General features: G+C 37.9%; 1 protein-coding gene across 1 annotated transcript in view; it reads right to left on the bottom strand.

Moving 5' to 3' along the window:
- Positions 1–14082, bottom strand: part of LOC124168827 (snRNA-activating protein complex subunit 4-like) — a 35164-nt gene that overhangs the window by 3234 nt on the left and 17848 nt on the right. Inside the window, exons 9-11 of the mRNA XM_046547154.1 lie at positions 10848–10961; positions 10319–10490; positions 3106–3664 (exon numbers count right to left, since the gene is read on the bottom strand). Of these exons, the coding sequence (XP_046403110.1) occupies positions 3106–3664; positions 10319–10490; positions 10848–10961 (845 nt within the window). The remainder of the gene's footprint in view (positions 1–3105; positions 3665–10318; positions 10491–10847; positions 10962–14082) is intronic.

Below are 14082 nucleotides of genomic sequence, written 5' to 3'. Positions count from 1 at the left end.
AATGACAACATCTATTTTTCGCGATTAAATGAAAAGAGAAAATTTTCAAGCGCGCGAAAACGCGACGCTTAAGTATGAATGCCGGGAAATATCTCCGTACGTTGTATTTCTGGTTCCCCCTCCCGCCCAGTGAGGTGACCTTGAGGCGAGGCTTAGCGCTGATACGTCGCAGGATGCTAGCGGATAGCTGAGTACCTTGCTGGATGGTAGCGCTTGGCTTAAAAAAGGTTTATTAATACCTTATCAAACGAAGAAATCTTTCCGAACTTAGCCAGTTTTAATAGGTGATTATTAAGACATGTTTCCCTGAGCTCTGTGCCTCATGCATGCATTGGTAACCTCAGACGATGTATAACTCCTATCCTCTCGTGTAGAAACTAGGTCCCTGTGACGTCATGCAGAGTGGAATCGCATGGGCGCCAATCTGGCCTTTTTCAAATGAGGATAAAATTGACCCTTGCCATTCGTCTAAACCGGTATTTCAAAAACCAAATAATTTGTGTATTATGAATACACTAATGGTGGGTAACGAATCGCAATCAATGCCTTTCGTTTTCTTTGATGAAGGAAACTACCCTATTGAGATAAAATAAATAATAAATAGAAAATTACCACAATAGTGGTTACCCAACTCCCCAGAAAAAATCCTGGATCCGCTCCTGATTACACATACATAATGTATTCTCCATGGATTCGAGATTCACAGAGATTCGAGAATCAGATGGATTCGATATTCATATACATTCGATGCTCACATGGATTTGAGACTCGGACGGTTCATTCGGTTCATTATGAGCGATTTAGGGCCGTATTCTTAGTCGACCCTGTAGGGTCAACCGACCCTGGATACGTCACCAGCCCCTACATAAACCGGTCTCGTCCTACATACGCCAAATCAAACCCTACATATGGCCGTTTTTGGAACTAAACGGGCCCTACTTGATGTAGGGTACCCAAACCAGCCCTACACCCTACAAAAACATGGCGGCCAAATATCATCTGCTGATCACTTCGATTAAAGAATCTACGTTACAATGGATATTAAGGGAGACGACCTCACACAAGCCATTTTAAAATGTACAGTAACACAGCGGAAATGTAATAATACTACCACTTTATAACCACCAAGTTAAATAAATTATAAAATTGACTGAACTAATAAGAACATATATCGGTATACATCACCTTGTTTCTACGAATATATAATAATATTTTTCACGTTTGGCACTTAGTATACTTTTGGGAAACTAATACTTCGTTTACGTATAACCATAGAAAACGTATTTTCATTCCACTATTTGCCACATAATAAACATAACTACGGAAGGTGAAAGCGAATGACGAACCTTGATGATGCAACATAAGTTCCCACATCAATGCTCATATTTGCTCCGTACTTATTACTATCTTGTACAGACTGCTTTCGAAGTAATTTAAAGACAATTAGGTTCTGCTTTTGGCTTGATATGAGAGAATTTGTAGCGATAATTAAGGTACCGACACGACCTGGCGGACGACACCGATTGTTTATTTACCTTGAGCCGTTACCCTAACAATACACCCGAAAATTATCGGACATCTTTTCTTAGTTTCATACTTAGTTCCCATTATGCCACCAGAGTGGAAAATTGGCGCTGCACAATCATCTACATCATTTCAGAGAACTTGACGATGGAATTACCCCCCACCACTTATGTAGGATCGACTGAGAAATGCATGTAGGGGCCTTTTGTTATGTAGGGACGGATATGTAGGGTCGACTAAGAATACGGCACTTAAAGGACCGATTCATAGCCACAAATCAAATCCCATGAACTGAATCCGCCAAATGGACCGAAATCCCCACCTCTAATACATACATCAATGAAACAGGCTGTACCATTGAAACACATACTGAAGAGTACAGGAGACAGCTCAACCACACCATCTTTCGATAAGATACCAAATGTAAGGAATTGGGACCATTCAGTGAAGGAGACCATTGAAATCTTCCATGAGCCAAATAACATGAACAAGAGAAATGGACCAAATCAACCAGTGGAAAACCCACGAAGGGTTTACTAATATAATATGTTTTCATAAAAATGCACAAGATGCACTGTTATATGCAAAAAAAAAAAAAGAAGACTAAGGTGACTTATTTACCAAGAGAAGTAGTGGATTAAAGGCACTCTGCATCATCACACCAGCTTTCCAAATTATTCTTGACCTCTGCTCAAGCTAGCTAATTTGTCATGCCTATGCCATCCATTTACGTTCTTTATTACATTATGTTTAATCTTAATTTATGTTTAATTTTAATACAAGTACTTGAATTGAGCAAAGATATGAAGGAACGCATTTTCAACTAATTACAAGCCATGACCATAAAACAGAAAATGTTGAAATGTACGATATGTTTTGAGAAAAAAAGTGAATATTAACCCTTGAAATGCCAGTTTCTATCTCTCTAACTGCCAGGAGTACCCAAAATCCGCCTATGTGTGTAACATATTAATCATGCTTGAATCCATGAGAATATGTCAACCTACTGCATTTCAAATGTATTTCAGAAGCTTTTATCACGTTCTACGAAATCAGTGTATATTTAGTTCCTTCACACTAAAATACATACTGCATATATGTACCTACGACTCAAATCAATAGTAATTATGGTGAAGAGTTCATTTTTATTGCCAACCCGTATGGCCATTCGTCAAAATAGCGCTCCTCCTGCAATGTCACTCTTATATGCTGATAGTTCACTAATCATTCAATAGTCAATATTCATTTTATTATAACATTAACTATTTTCTTTAAATTATAAAAATTAACTCGTACTACCAAAAATTTGTCAAATAATACACAAAAAAAGGTGAAATAACAAAAAATAAAGATTTTCTTAAGTTTTTGAATATATACCTTACGTTATTTTTGAGACCTATTTTTTTCTAATCTACTGCAAAATCAGCAAAAATGCCTCGGCACTTTTAGCAGAGCACCCAGAAAATTGGTTGGCACTCAAAAGGGTTTATAATACAGTGAAATGATATTTAAATCAAACGTACATTAAATAATTGGTAAATTAAGAGACTGAAACAATGAAAAATAGCAAACAGTACTTACGCCACTCGTGCCAACAGTACAGGCCAATAAAAGATGCTGAACATCCTTTCAGAGAACAATTTAGCACTTTCCTCCATGGAGAAACATCCTTTGCCTTCATCTTGCAGAGCCTGACTAGCTGGTCTAAACGCTGGTAGTGATATAACTTCATTTTTATTTCCCCTTTTTCCTTGCCACATCTTGAGATTTTCCCGAGATAATAACACTGTACGTAGTCCAATAACATTCCTAATAAATGCGGGAAAATTATCAGGTAAAGTTGAACTGATATTGTTTTCAAGTCTATAAAAGGGCACAATTGATTGACTACTGCCAGCTTGTTCCTTTGCCTTTTCACTTGCATCTACTTGGATAGAGGTTCCTTCCTCTTCTTTCTTAAAATTCTCTTCATCATACTTTTTCTTGAGTGCAAGCAAAATCCTCTCGTCTGCTTCATTCCAAACTGGATCATCGATAATGACAGATTCATCAAACGGGAAAGCAAAACGGGCTTTCAAAATATTGATGAATTTATGCATTATGTTTTGTCTCTTCTGGATATCTCCTTCTGTAAAAATAGCTAAGGAATGATAAGGAAACAAGGTTAGATATTTTCTTTGGGTTAATTCCGTTCAACTAAAATTTAACATCATCAAACGTTGGCAGCCTCTTTGAACCTGCGGGCTCCGTGTTCACATTGGCATGGCTAAAGCCAGGTTTATAAAAAAATATCAATATACTAAAACTATGCACTTCATGAAAAATTAGATTCACAGCTTTTGGGTGATTACAGAAAAAATTAGCACAGACCGGACATTATCCTTCCGTAGAACCACACCACAACCTTTGTCAGGGTTCCCACTCTTACTAAATTATAATATTCACGGGTTTTTTTCAGGTTTTCACGGTGTAAATATCGTCAAATTCACGGTCTGTTGATAAGCCACTTTAGGCAGAAATAATAATAAATTTATTTCACCATTGGCAAATTATACATCTGCAAGGCTAAAGTCAATATGAGATACCAACATACATACATGATTGAATATGAGATACCAACATACATACATGATTGAAAATTTTCCAGGTTCTTGGGAATTCTCAAGATAAATCATTTCACTATATGTACAAAATATTAGAAACAGAGCTGAGAGGGTTATAAACATACTAACAGAAAGTATGGAAAATTATAGGCATTCAAGTTGCCATCTAGAAAATTTCCTTTATAATGCCTCCAGGTATTCATTAATACTGTAATAGCATTTTTCAGCTAAGAGGATTTTTAGTCTCCTTTTGAATTCGGAAGGTGATTTGCAATTTTTTATTTCATCGGGAACTTTATTGTATAGGATCGAGGCAGAGTGGTAGGGACCTTTTAGGCAGAGAGATCTGGAATATTGGTTTGAATGGATGTTATTTCTAGAACGGGTGAGGTGATCATGGTAGGTAGAGTTTTGAAGAAATAGGCGAAATTGACGACATAACAATCACCGCCCGCAAGTTAACTAAAAATTTATCAACCGCGACAGGCGCCGTGAATTCAAACGTAGCAATGAAAGTGCTATTTCTCATGACGTCACCCATCGATATCAAAATATAGGTGAAGCTTAAGGTTGTGAGTGGCAAAATGGAGGGAGCAATGAGGTAGGGAAGTAAAGAAGTGTCTGATTTTTCGCCAGGGTTAATGAACACTTTGTTTGCCGGTCTTCCAATCACAGGCTCAAGATCAATGTGTCGTCATGGCACAAGGACCAATAATTGCCCTTCGAATTTATGTGTGGAGATAAATGTCTCTCTATGTGGCTTGGCCTTGAAACATGATTTAAATACATATCTTTTTTTTTTTATCTTTCAATTGTAGTTCTTTTTCTATAAGTTTGAGAGATTTTCAAGGTTTTATGACGAAATTCACGGCTATTTCCAGGTTTTTTCACGGTAGACGAAATTCACGGCTTATTCACGGTTTTAAGGTTTTCACGGTTGTAACGTTTTTTTTTAATTTCCACTTCTCTTACTTAACAAATGATTTTTATAACACTTTATAAAGAAACTTTACAATTTAAAACTCGTGAGCATAAACAACATCAACAAGCCGCCATGACTATTACAATCCCATTTGTACTGTATGTACTACCACTCACTGAACCGCTGCCATGAACTGCACCAGTGGGGATCTTGAGTTCTGCCGTATCCCTTTTCCTCCGGTCTCTTTCTCTCTCGTAGGCGCCTGCTTTTTCTCTGCGTCCTCTTCTTCTTTCTGCCGAACCTGAATTCCTCCGTATTTCTTCCTCCGGTCTCTCAATACACCAGTACTTTAATTTATCTCCCAATCTTTTATAACACGTCTATCTCTTCCTTCTCTCCATACACTACTCCCCTTTTCCTTTTTGCGTCCCTCACTACCATTATTGCCTCCCATTATTGCTTCCTCACTACTATTGTTAATTTTAATTCAATTAAATAAACAACATGGCAGCTTGTTTACACGGTTGAGTGGGAACCCTGTTTGTGGTGTGGTGAGTTGAGTGCTTTCTTAGATGCCCGAAAGTATTTACAGGAGTTTACTTTTTCATTCCAAATTAGTGTATCCATCTATTTTACATTCCAAGATTTCTTCTTCCACGATTCATAGTTTGAATTAACAAGACATGGGTGGGTCTTTCCATGTCAGTTCACCCAGGCCATGGCACCCACCGACTCAGATTTTAATGAAATTTTTGTCACCAGCTACTATCGCCTATTTAACGACCCATGTGAAATATTTCCTCTCTTACTGTCATATTTTGAAATACATAAGGAGTCAAAGTTAGAGATGCTTGCCCATGCCCGTGGAAGTCAAATTACTGAGAGCAGGGCACAAAGTAAAAATTCATAGCTCAGAAACCACTTAATATATTTCAATGAAATTTTGACCCCTTGTCTATGCAAGTACATAGTTTACATAGTAATGTCTTGTATCCCCCCTGCATGGCTATGTTAGCCAAAATAATGTTGACAACCGTTAATTAACCAATTTTTTGAGCTCAATAACATTACTTCATATTTTCAGAATTATCACCAAAAGGCAGTGTAGTTAACTCATCCAATTGTTTTTATTGAAGGTAAATATGTGCTCTAAATATTGTAAAATAAAAATTGATGGTGTTTTCACTGCCACTATGAGTATTTTGGGTTTTACTTTTTTCTGTCTGCGTGAGGGGTATTTCGGACACTTACTGTGAGATATTAAGTATGTACAGTGCAACCTCAATAAAACGAGACCACATGGCGCTCAAATAAACACTCGCTATAGCAAATTGTCGTTTAACCGGAGGTGGAGCAAATAATAGCCAATATACCTATTGTGAACAGTTATACAGGAACAGGAGTGGTGTGGCGACAGATAAATTTATATCTGATAAACTTAAGCATAAATCCAGACAAAAGGCGATGTTTTTTTGTATCACTAAATTTCCTTACTTAAACAACAACTAACCGTTCAAACAATTTATAAGTGCCGAACTGAATAAAAATCATGGAAAGCATTGCATTGACAATCATTATGCCAATGCATAACCAACGAAGCCATTTTTCTATGTACTTAATTAGAGCATTTACGTGATCATTCTATTATTTTGGCATTTTCCTTAATTCAAAAAATAACTGATAAAACTGTATCGCGGTAATTTAATGCCTCAAATGCTTCCATTGGTGTATGTTTATTGTTCCTGTACGTTACGCGGCAGTGTATATATCAGCGGCAGCTGTTGAAATAACGTATCACATATGTTTCTGCAGACGAAAACGGTGGAAGTACGAAGACAGTGAGTCTTCATTTAACGTCACTTACTGTTCCTGAAAAATGTGACAATAAACGAAATGACGTTAATCGAAATATAATATCCCATAAGAAACAATGTAAAAAGTGAATATCGGCTCCCAGACCTCACAATTCCTACGCGAAAAAAATTAAGCGTATCATACCTGGGGCATTTTTTACGATGGGAATGCCAAACTATGGCATAAATATGAGTTCCTGTCTTCATCGACGACAATAGCAGCAGTGACGTAAATCCTTCTCCATTTTTGTATCTTCCCATTTTTGCTTTTCGGCTTCGCTATGGTGGTCGCCCGGCCGAGCGTCGCATGAGCATCATGGTCGCAGTTACAGGAACCAAAATTATTGTGAACACAGCGAAAAAAGTGACAACAAAAACTCCGAGTTGTACACGGAAAAATTCCTTGAAATCACTTTTTAGGTTCCTGAAACCATTTTGGCAAGTAAAACCTTGCACACCTACCTAAGAATACATTTTGCAGAAAAATTGCTAAAACTGTAATCACAATTAACTATAAACACACCGTTTTACACTTCGTTTAGAAAACTGTATTACCGCCCACAAAACGAACAACCTGCAACGCCCGCCGCTTAGCATTTTTTCTCGCACAAAATTTAAAAGACTTGACGTTATCGCGAAGCAAAGGTGCGATAAACGAATGACTATCTCAAAATTTTCGTGATGTTATCGCAAAATGACATTAAACGGGGTGACGTAGAATGAGGACTCACTGAATGGTGGAAGGTTGTATAACGACCCTGCCTCGGGAGACTTTTTCTATCATAAAATTTAATATCTTCATTATCTACGGTAAAAATTTTGCTAAGCGGGCAAAATGATGTGATTAAAATTGCCGTTGTGAAAAAAAGTTCCTTTTTGAGTGTTACGCTCACAACATATTTGAAATAATACCCTAAGTTTAGCATGGCACTGCAATAAAAACGATTTGAAGTAAAATTGGTAATACAAGAAATGATATTAACGTGATACTATTTCACAAAAAGATATGACTCAGATATTATGCTGATGTCACTTAAGTAAAACAAAAGCAAGATGCAAGAAACTGCGACGAATATAACTCAATGGGTAATATTTTTGACAAAGAAACGGAAAGGCATACGCATCTGATGGACCCTAAGGCCAAAAAAAAAAAACTTACGAGTATGAATTTATACATTTAACATTCTCAATAATGACTGAGAAACATGAAAAAGGAATGCAGAGTTTTTTAAATCAAATAAACTAAAAGCGCAGCATCAGCTCTTCACATATGCCATCAGTGGCGGTGCCGAATGCATGCGACATGGTGCCAAACAAGAGTCAGTTGTTCTCCGAGATCTTCCAGCGGCCACCAGGGGATGCTCGGCCGCTCAGGTGATGGAAGAAAGCGCCAGAACGACTCCGACCACATTGTGATCGTGACTATTACTTGTAACCGCAACACAGAATAAGTACGTCCATCCGGACAATTCATGCTGAGTATCATTGTATCGTACATCCTACACCATCGCTAAGGCGCACTACCTACCTCAGAAGCATCATTGCAAGAAATACCTCCTACTGCAAGGGTTTTGGAGGGTAGTAGGTTGTAAAATATTTCCGTTTCGTCTATGTTATGTCGTGCGGGGAATACTTCTTAAGATATTTAGGATCGGAGTGTTTTCTTCCATGACTTCAGGTTAACACCGCAGACACCACCAGCAATTATGACGGGATATTACACTTTGGTTCTTTGAATTAGTATAACCAACCTTCCGACCTCTTGAAGTTCTCGATTCGCAATCTATCCCTGAAATACTCTGCTTTAGGCTTAGGCATAGCCCCTTTATCAGAAGTTCCGCAGATTAAAGTGGTCAAAACCACCCAAACAATGCTCCTTCTAACTCTTCATGGTCTGCATTCTTTTGGCGCTTTTGTTTTTTTTATTGAGATGAGCGAATACGAAGATAAATTATTTACGCCACCCTCATATTAATCAATAATTTTTATTTTCTTGCTTAGACGTATTTGGTGTTTTTTGGCCATGGTGTCTACGATCAAATGCTTTCTATTCACGCAACTCATGGACATGCGGGTATGCTGCCGACTGCTTTCTGCTGCCCGAGGAACAAAAGAAGATCAAGCATTCGTGAATGTTTCTGCCACAATATTTTCACCAAAATGAACTACTTATTTATCGAACGACAGTTTACTACGTGAATTTGAGACAGAGCACTCCATATTAACTTCATTTCTAACAGATCGCAAGAAATGACAGAGATTAGGAACTCTTGGTGAAGGTTTTCCAGCGATGGAAACTCTCGCTTTGGCAAGTGCCAAAACCTAAAGGCCCTCGTAAAAACGAATTTTTTTTACATGCTTATTATAGGGTCAAATGATGGTGCCTCGGCTACCTCTTGTAATGGCGGGGCCTTGCAATAGCCCGTACTCGCTTTAACGAGGTTCCACTGTATTAGTGAGTCCATACCTTTATGAGGATATATTTGAAATAATGGTCAGTAAACCAAAACTAAGACCAAACATGTAGCTTTAGTGAATGTGGTTCTAGCTCATATAATTTTCAAGAACAATACTTAGCTCGTGGTTAATTAACAAAAGAGGCTAATTACAGTGCAACCTCGATATAACGACACCCCACGGTGCACTAATAAACACTCGCTATAGCGAATTGTCGCTTTACCGGAGGTGGAGCAAATAATAGCCAATATACCTGCTGTGAACAGATATACAGGAACAGGAGAGGTGCGGCGACAGATAAACATCTATCCGATAAACGTAAGCATAAATCCAGGCGAAAGGCGATGTTTTTTTGCATCACTAAATTTCCTTACTCAAATAACGACTAACTATTCAAACAATTTATAAGCGCCGCACTGAATGAAAATCATGCAAAGCATTGTTTCGTCAATCATTATATTTATCGAACGACAGTTTACCACATAAATTTGAGACTGAGCACTCCATTAACTTCATTTCTAACAGATCGCTAGAAATTACAGAGGTTAAGGAGTCTTGATGAAAGTCTTCCGGCGGTGAAACCCTCGCTATGGCGAGAGCCAACACCGAAAGGGTCTCATAAATATGAATTTTTTAACACGCTTATTATAGGGTCAATTGACGGTGCATCGGCTATCTCTCGTAATAGCGGGGGTGTCGCTATAGCCGGTACTCGCTTTAACGAGGTTCCACTGTATTAGTGAGTCCATACCTTTATGAGGATATATTTGAAATAATGGTCAGTAAATCTAAGACCAAACATGTAGCTTTAGTGAATGTGGTTCTAGCTCATATAATTTTTAAGAACAATACTTAGCTCGTGGTTAATTAACAAAAGAGGCTAATTATGTAATAAAATCAGAAAAAAAAATTTCCGACACCCATGACAGTCCAAAATGTTTCCCCAGCACCATTCTCACCTTTCGTACGTCCTGAAGGCAAGAGATAACATGGTTTCAACAATCTATTCAGTAGAATATCAGCTTTTGATGCAGCCTTTTTCTTTCTTCCACAATTCCTGGGAAATCTCATTTTGCTTCCACATTTGGCCATGATGTCTTGAAGCAGCTTCATATCTTCTTTATCAATCCCCTGAGGTGAATATGGACACGATAATTAACACTTAATTTACAACTTTAAATTTTTGAAAAAAAGAATGAAATTAAAATGTATCCTCACAAATGGGATGATCAGATACATAGCAAGTATCTTCAAATTTCTTCTCTTTTGACGGGCTTTTTGCAAAATTCATTTCTCATTGATACCAAAAGGGGTTCACTAATATGTAATTGATATACTTGTTGGGATTGGTGTCGTGTACGAAAATGACACTTCTTTCCATTGGATAACTGACTAAATAAACATGGAACATCAGCAGCACAGAAACAAGATCGGAGATTAAAACAAAATCTTTAAGCCACAAAGACAACAATTTTCCACTTGACTAACCTCATCCTTCTTCTTTGTTTTTTTGATAGCGTTTAAGGATCTTTGGATTCGCATCCAAATATTAGCATTCCTTTTACTATAGTCACCCAAATCCCTCCTCGGAGCACTTGAAACCTGGAAGTTGAAAATATACATATGAAACTATTAATTAGAGATGTGCGAATAGTATCCGCGAATACTCGAATACCTCGAATACTAGAAAGTATTCGATATTCGAGGTTTCGAATAGTTATGTGAAAAGTACCGCCTCGAATACCTCGAATACTTTGAATTTCGCGTCATACACTGTCGCACGCACGTCGTTGGTAGTTGACTCGGAAAAATGTAGAGAACTGTAGTCATTTAGTGCTCGCAGTGCCGTTTTACGCAAGTTGACGAATTACATCAAATTCGTGGATTTTAGCGGCGAAAAGAGTTCGACGAGGGGAACCGAAAATGGTCGGGTGAAAAAATCCGAAAATCCCCGATTCCCCCCACCAGGAGAACCTCAGTGCCGTGGGATAGCATCCTTAGGGCATTTCCCACGATCCACTATCCCCCTCCATTCAGCACTCGCCTCACCCACTCTGAGGCTTTCCTCTTCTCCGAAATCAAAGGTCCCAGCTCGCGCAGGGATCGCATTACGAAGACCCCTGCTTCGAAAAAAATATCGAGTTACGAGAACAAAAAAAACGTGTTTCACGCCCTCTCCCCTTTTCTCACCCACTGACCTTTTTCTGGCTACCTGCTTCGAAGTTCCCCATTTCTGGAGGTCAACTGCTGTGTGAGTGCCGTGGGATACTTACATTAGCGCATTTCCCAAGATCCGGTATCCCTCTCCACTCAGCACTAGCCCCCCCTCTGAGGCTTTCCTCTTCTTCCAAATAAAAAAAAAGGTCACAGCTCGCGCAGGGATCATATTACGAAGACCTTAGCTTCGAAAAAATACCAAGTTACACGAGAACAATAGAAACTTGTTTCGGCCCCTCCCTTTTCTCCCCCACTGACCTTTTTTTTTCCTACCAGCTTCCAAGTTCCCCATTTCTGTGGAGGTCAACCGCTGCATGAGTCATCTATTAGCACAAAAGGTGTCTAAGAATGACTTTCGTCAATTGATGTTGCACCTTTATTGAATTGAAATATTAGTAATGTGCGCATAATTTCAAAAAGAATAAGACCAAACACGACATATTTCTGAGTTTATTTAAGCATTTTACGTAAAGAAATAAATGTCAAAATACGACGGAGACTTCGCATTCTGGCGAAACTCAATATACTCGCAACTGAGCTTCTCGGAAGTTGAATCGGTATTTTTTTCGAAAACATATATCAAGTTACAATTTATGAGTTATGCTATAAACCTCTATTGTCACAGTCGAAGGGATATTTTCTCAGGATATTGGGTTTTTCCCCGCTAGAAATTCAAATTCATCTGCTTCTCTCGAGAACTTCCAAAGATGGACTGAAAATAATTGAAGAAAATCCGGTGGAGAAGCACCTGTATTTTGCAAAACGCCTCAGATTGTCAGCTAGCACTTGGCAGCAGGAGTGGGGGTAAAGCGATGTTAGTTGAATTAATTATATGCCCAATTGTTTCCATAAAATTAAAATATTCATTAATCAGCTAAATTCCTGTTCGAATCCTTTGAAGTAAATCAAAATTACTCCCCAAAATCTTGTGTTGCCTGCTGCATAGGCAACCGAGTCAAACATTCCAGCATTCATCATTTAGTATTCGAGGTATTCGAATATTCGAGCAATGATTTAATATTCGAATTCGATATTCGAATTCGAGAAATCTGCTATTCGACCCATCTCTACTATTAATAATATGCTCTATCAATTTGATAGCTGGTCACTTATTTCAAGGAGACTACCACCACTGAGAGACTATGAATACTTATCACAGGGCTAATACGTATAGCATAAACAATTGATGTATAAAATGGCATAACACAACTCGCCGCGCTGCGCGCGCTCGTTAGGGGGCTACGCCCCCTAAAACCTCCCCACATCCTTCTTCGCCGGCTGCCCCCGTCCGGAAGTGGTCGGGAATTTGTATACGTGAGTCAGTAATTGGTCAATCAGTGAGGTATATGTCACACATCGGGTTGTATATATTATAGATATCCATCCACCATAGCCACATGGCTCCATTCTACCATTCTGAGCATATGAATCTCTTGAAGGAAACCTGCATTCCTTCCCATGTGGAATTGCGACTAGTTACACACATGTTATTGAAACTTGCAGTTAATTAACCCACTCATTAGTTTATTTTTGAAGCCGGTCAAAATAGGCCCACTAAAGGAAGAAAATTCCAAGTTTTTCCCCAATTTTTTAAATTTAATTTTTCATCCTATATTTTCATAGTGATCCATTTGTAAAGGGATCCATTTGCAAATTGTCCAGCAACAGGGCATTTGAAAATTCACTGATGTACCAGAGTTTTCAGATATACTTTTTACTTTTACTGAAAAAAAATCTTCATTTTTTTCAATAGTTATAATGAGTTAATGGCCAATTCGCAGGGAGTCTGAAAGTCAGCAAATAAATGTTTTCCCTAATCTTATCCTAAGAAAATTGTTGCTATTTTAATGCTTAAAGCCAAAAAAATTTTAAATTATACATTTTCATGTTCTCAAAATTCACAAAATTAGCATTTTGTAAACAAAATTTATCAGCATTACCACGATATTTAATATGAAATGCCACATTTTTAAATTTGGCACTAGTTATTCTGAGAGAAATACATGACTTTATTCTAGTTTTAATTTCATACACATGTTACAATCCATGATGAAAGTCAAAGTAATATTTCCATATATTGTAGCAAACAATTTGTCCAGAGTGAAATATTAGAAAAAAATTACTCCAGCAAGTCAGTAGAGTCATTGGAGGGGCATCATTGTCCAACTTTTAGAATGTCAAGATAAAACAGTGTCACGACTCGTCTATAGTGTGACTGGAGGTAGGGTTGATCAGAAAAAGTTTCTCTGTACACCATAATGCCAAAAAAGTCAGGATATTTGATTGGTATGAGGTCTTAACAGCTGTTAAATAAATATCTTTTTTCTTTTCCACCTGTTTATGAAATCCTATCTCTTTAAAAAACTTTCTCGCTGTTACTATTTTTTATTCATAGTTTTTCCACAACTTTTTTTACCACTTTTCAGGGTTTCTGCACAGATTTTGCAATATCATGGTAATTCCCCAAAGGCAAGCCCAACACCACCACACCCAACCACTGGGAGAC

Source organism: Ischnura elegans, chromosome 12 (assembly GCF_921293095.1).
Source record: "Ischnura elegans chromosome 12, ioIscEleg1.1, whole genome shotgun sequence".
NCBI classification, from domain to species: domain Eukaryota; kingdom Metazoa; phylum Arthropoda; class Insecta; order Odonata; family Coenagrionidae; genus Ischnura; species Ischnura elegans.
This window is presented reverse-complemented; position numbering and strand designations above follow the sequence as displayed.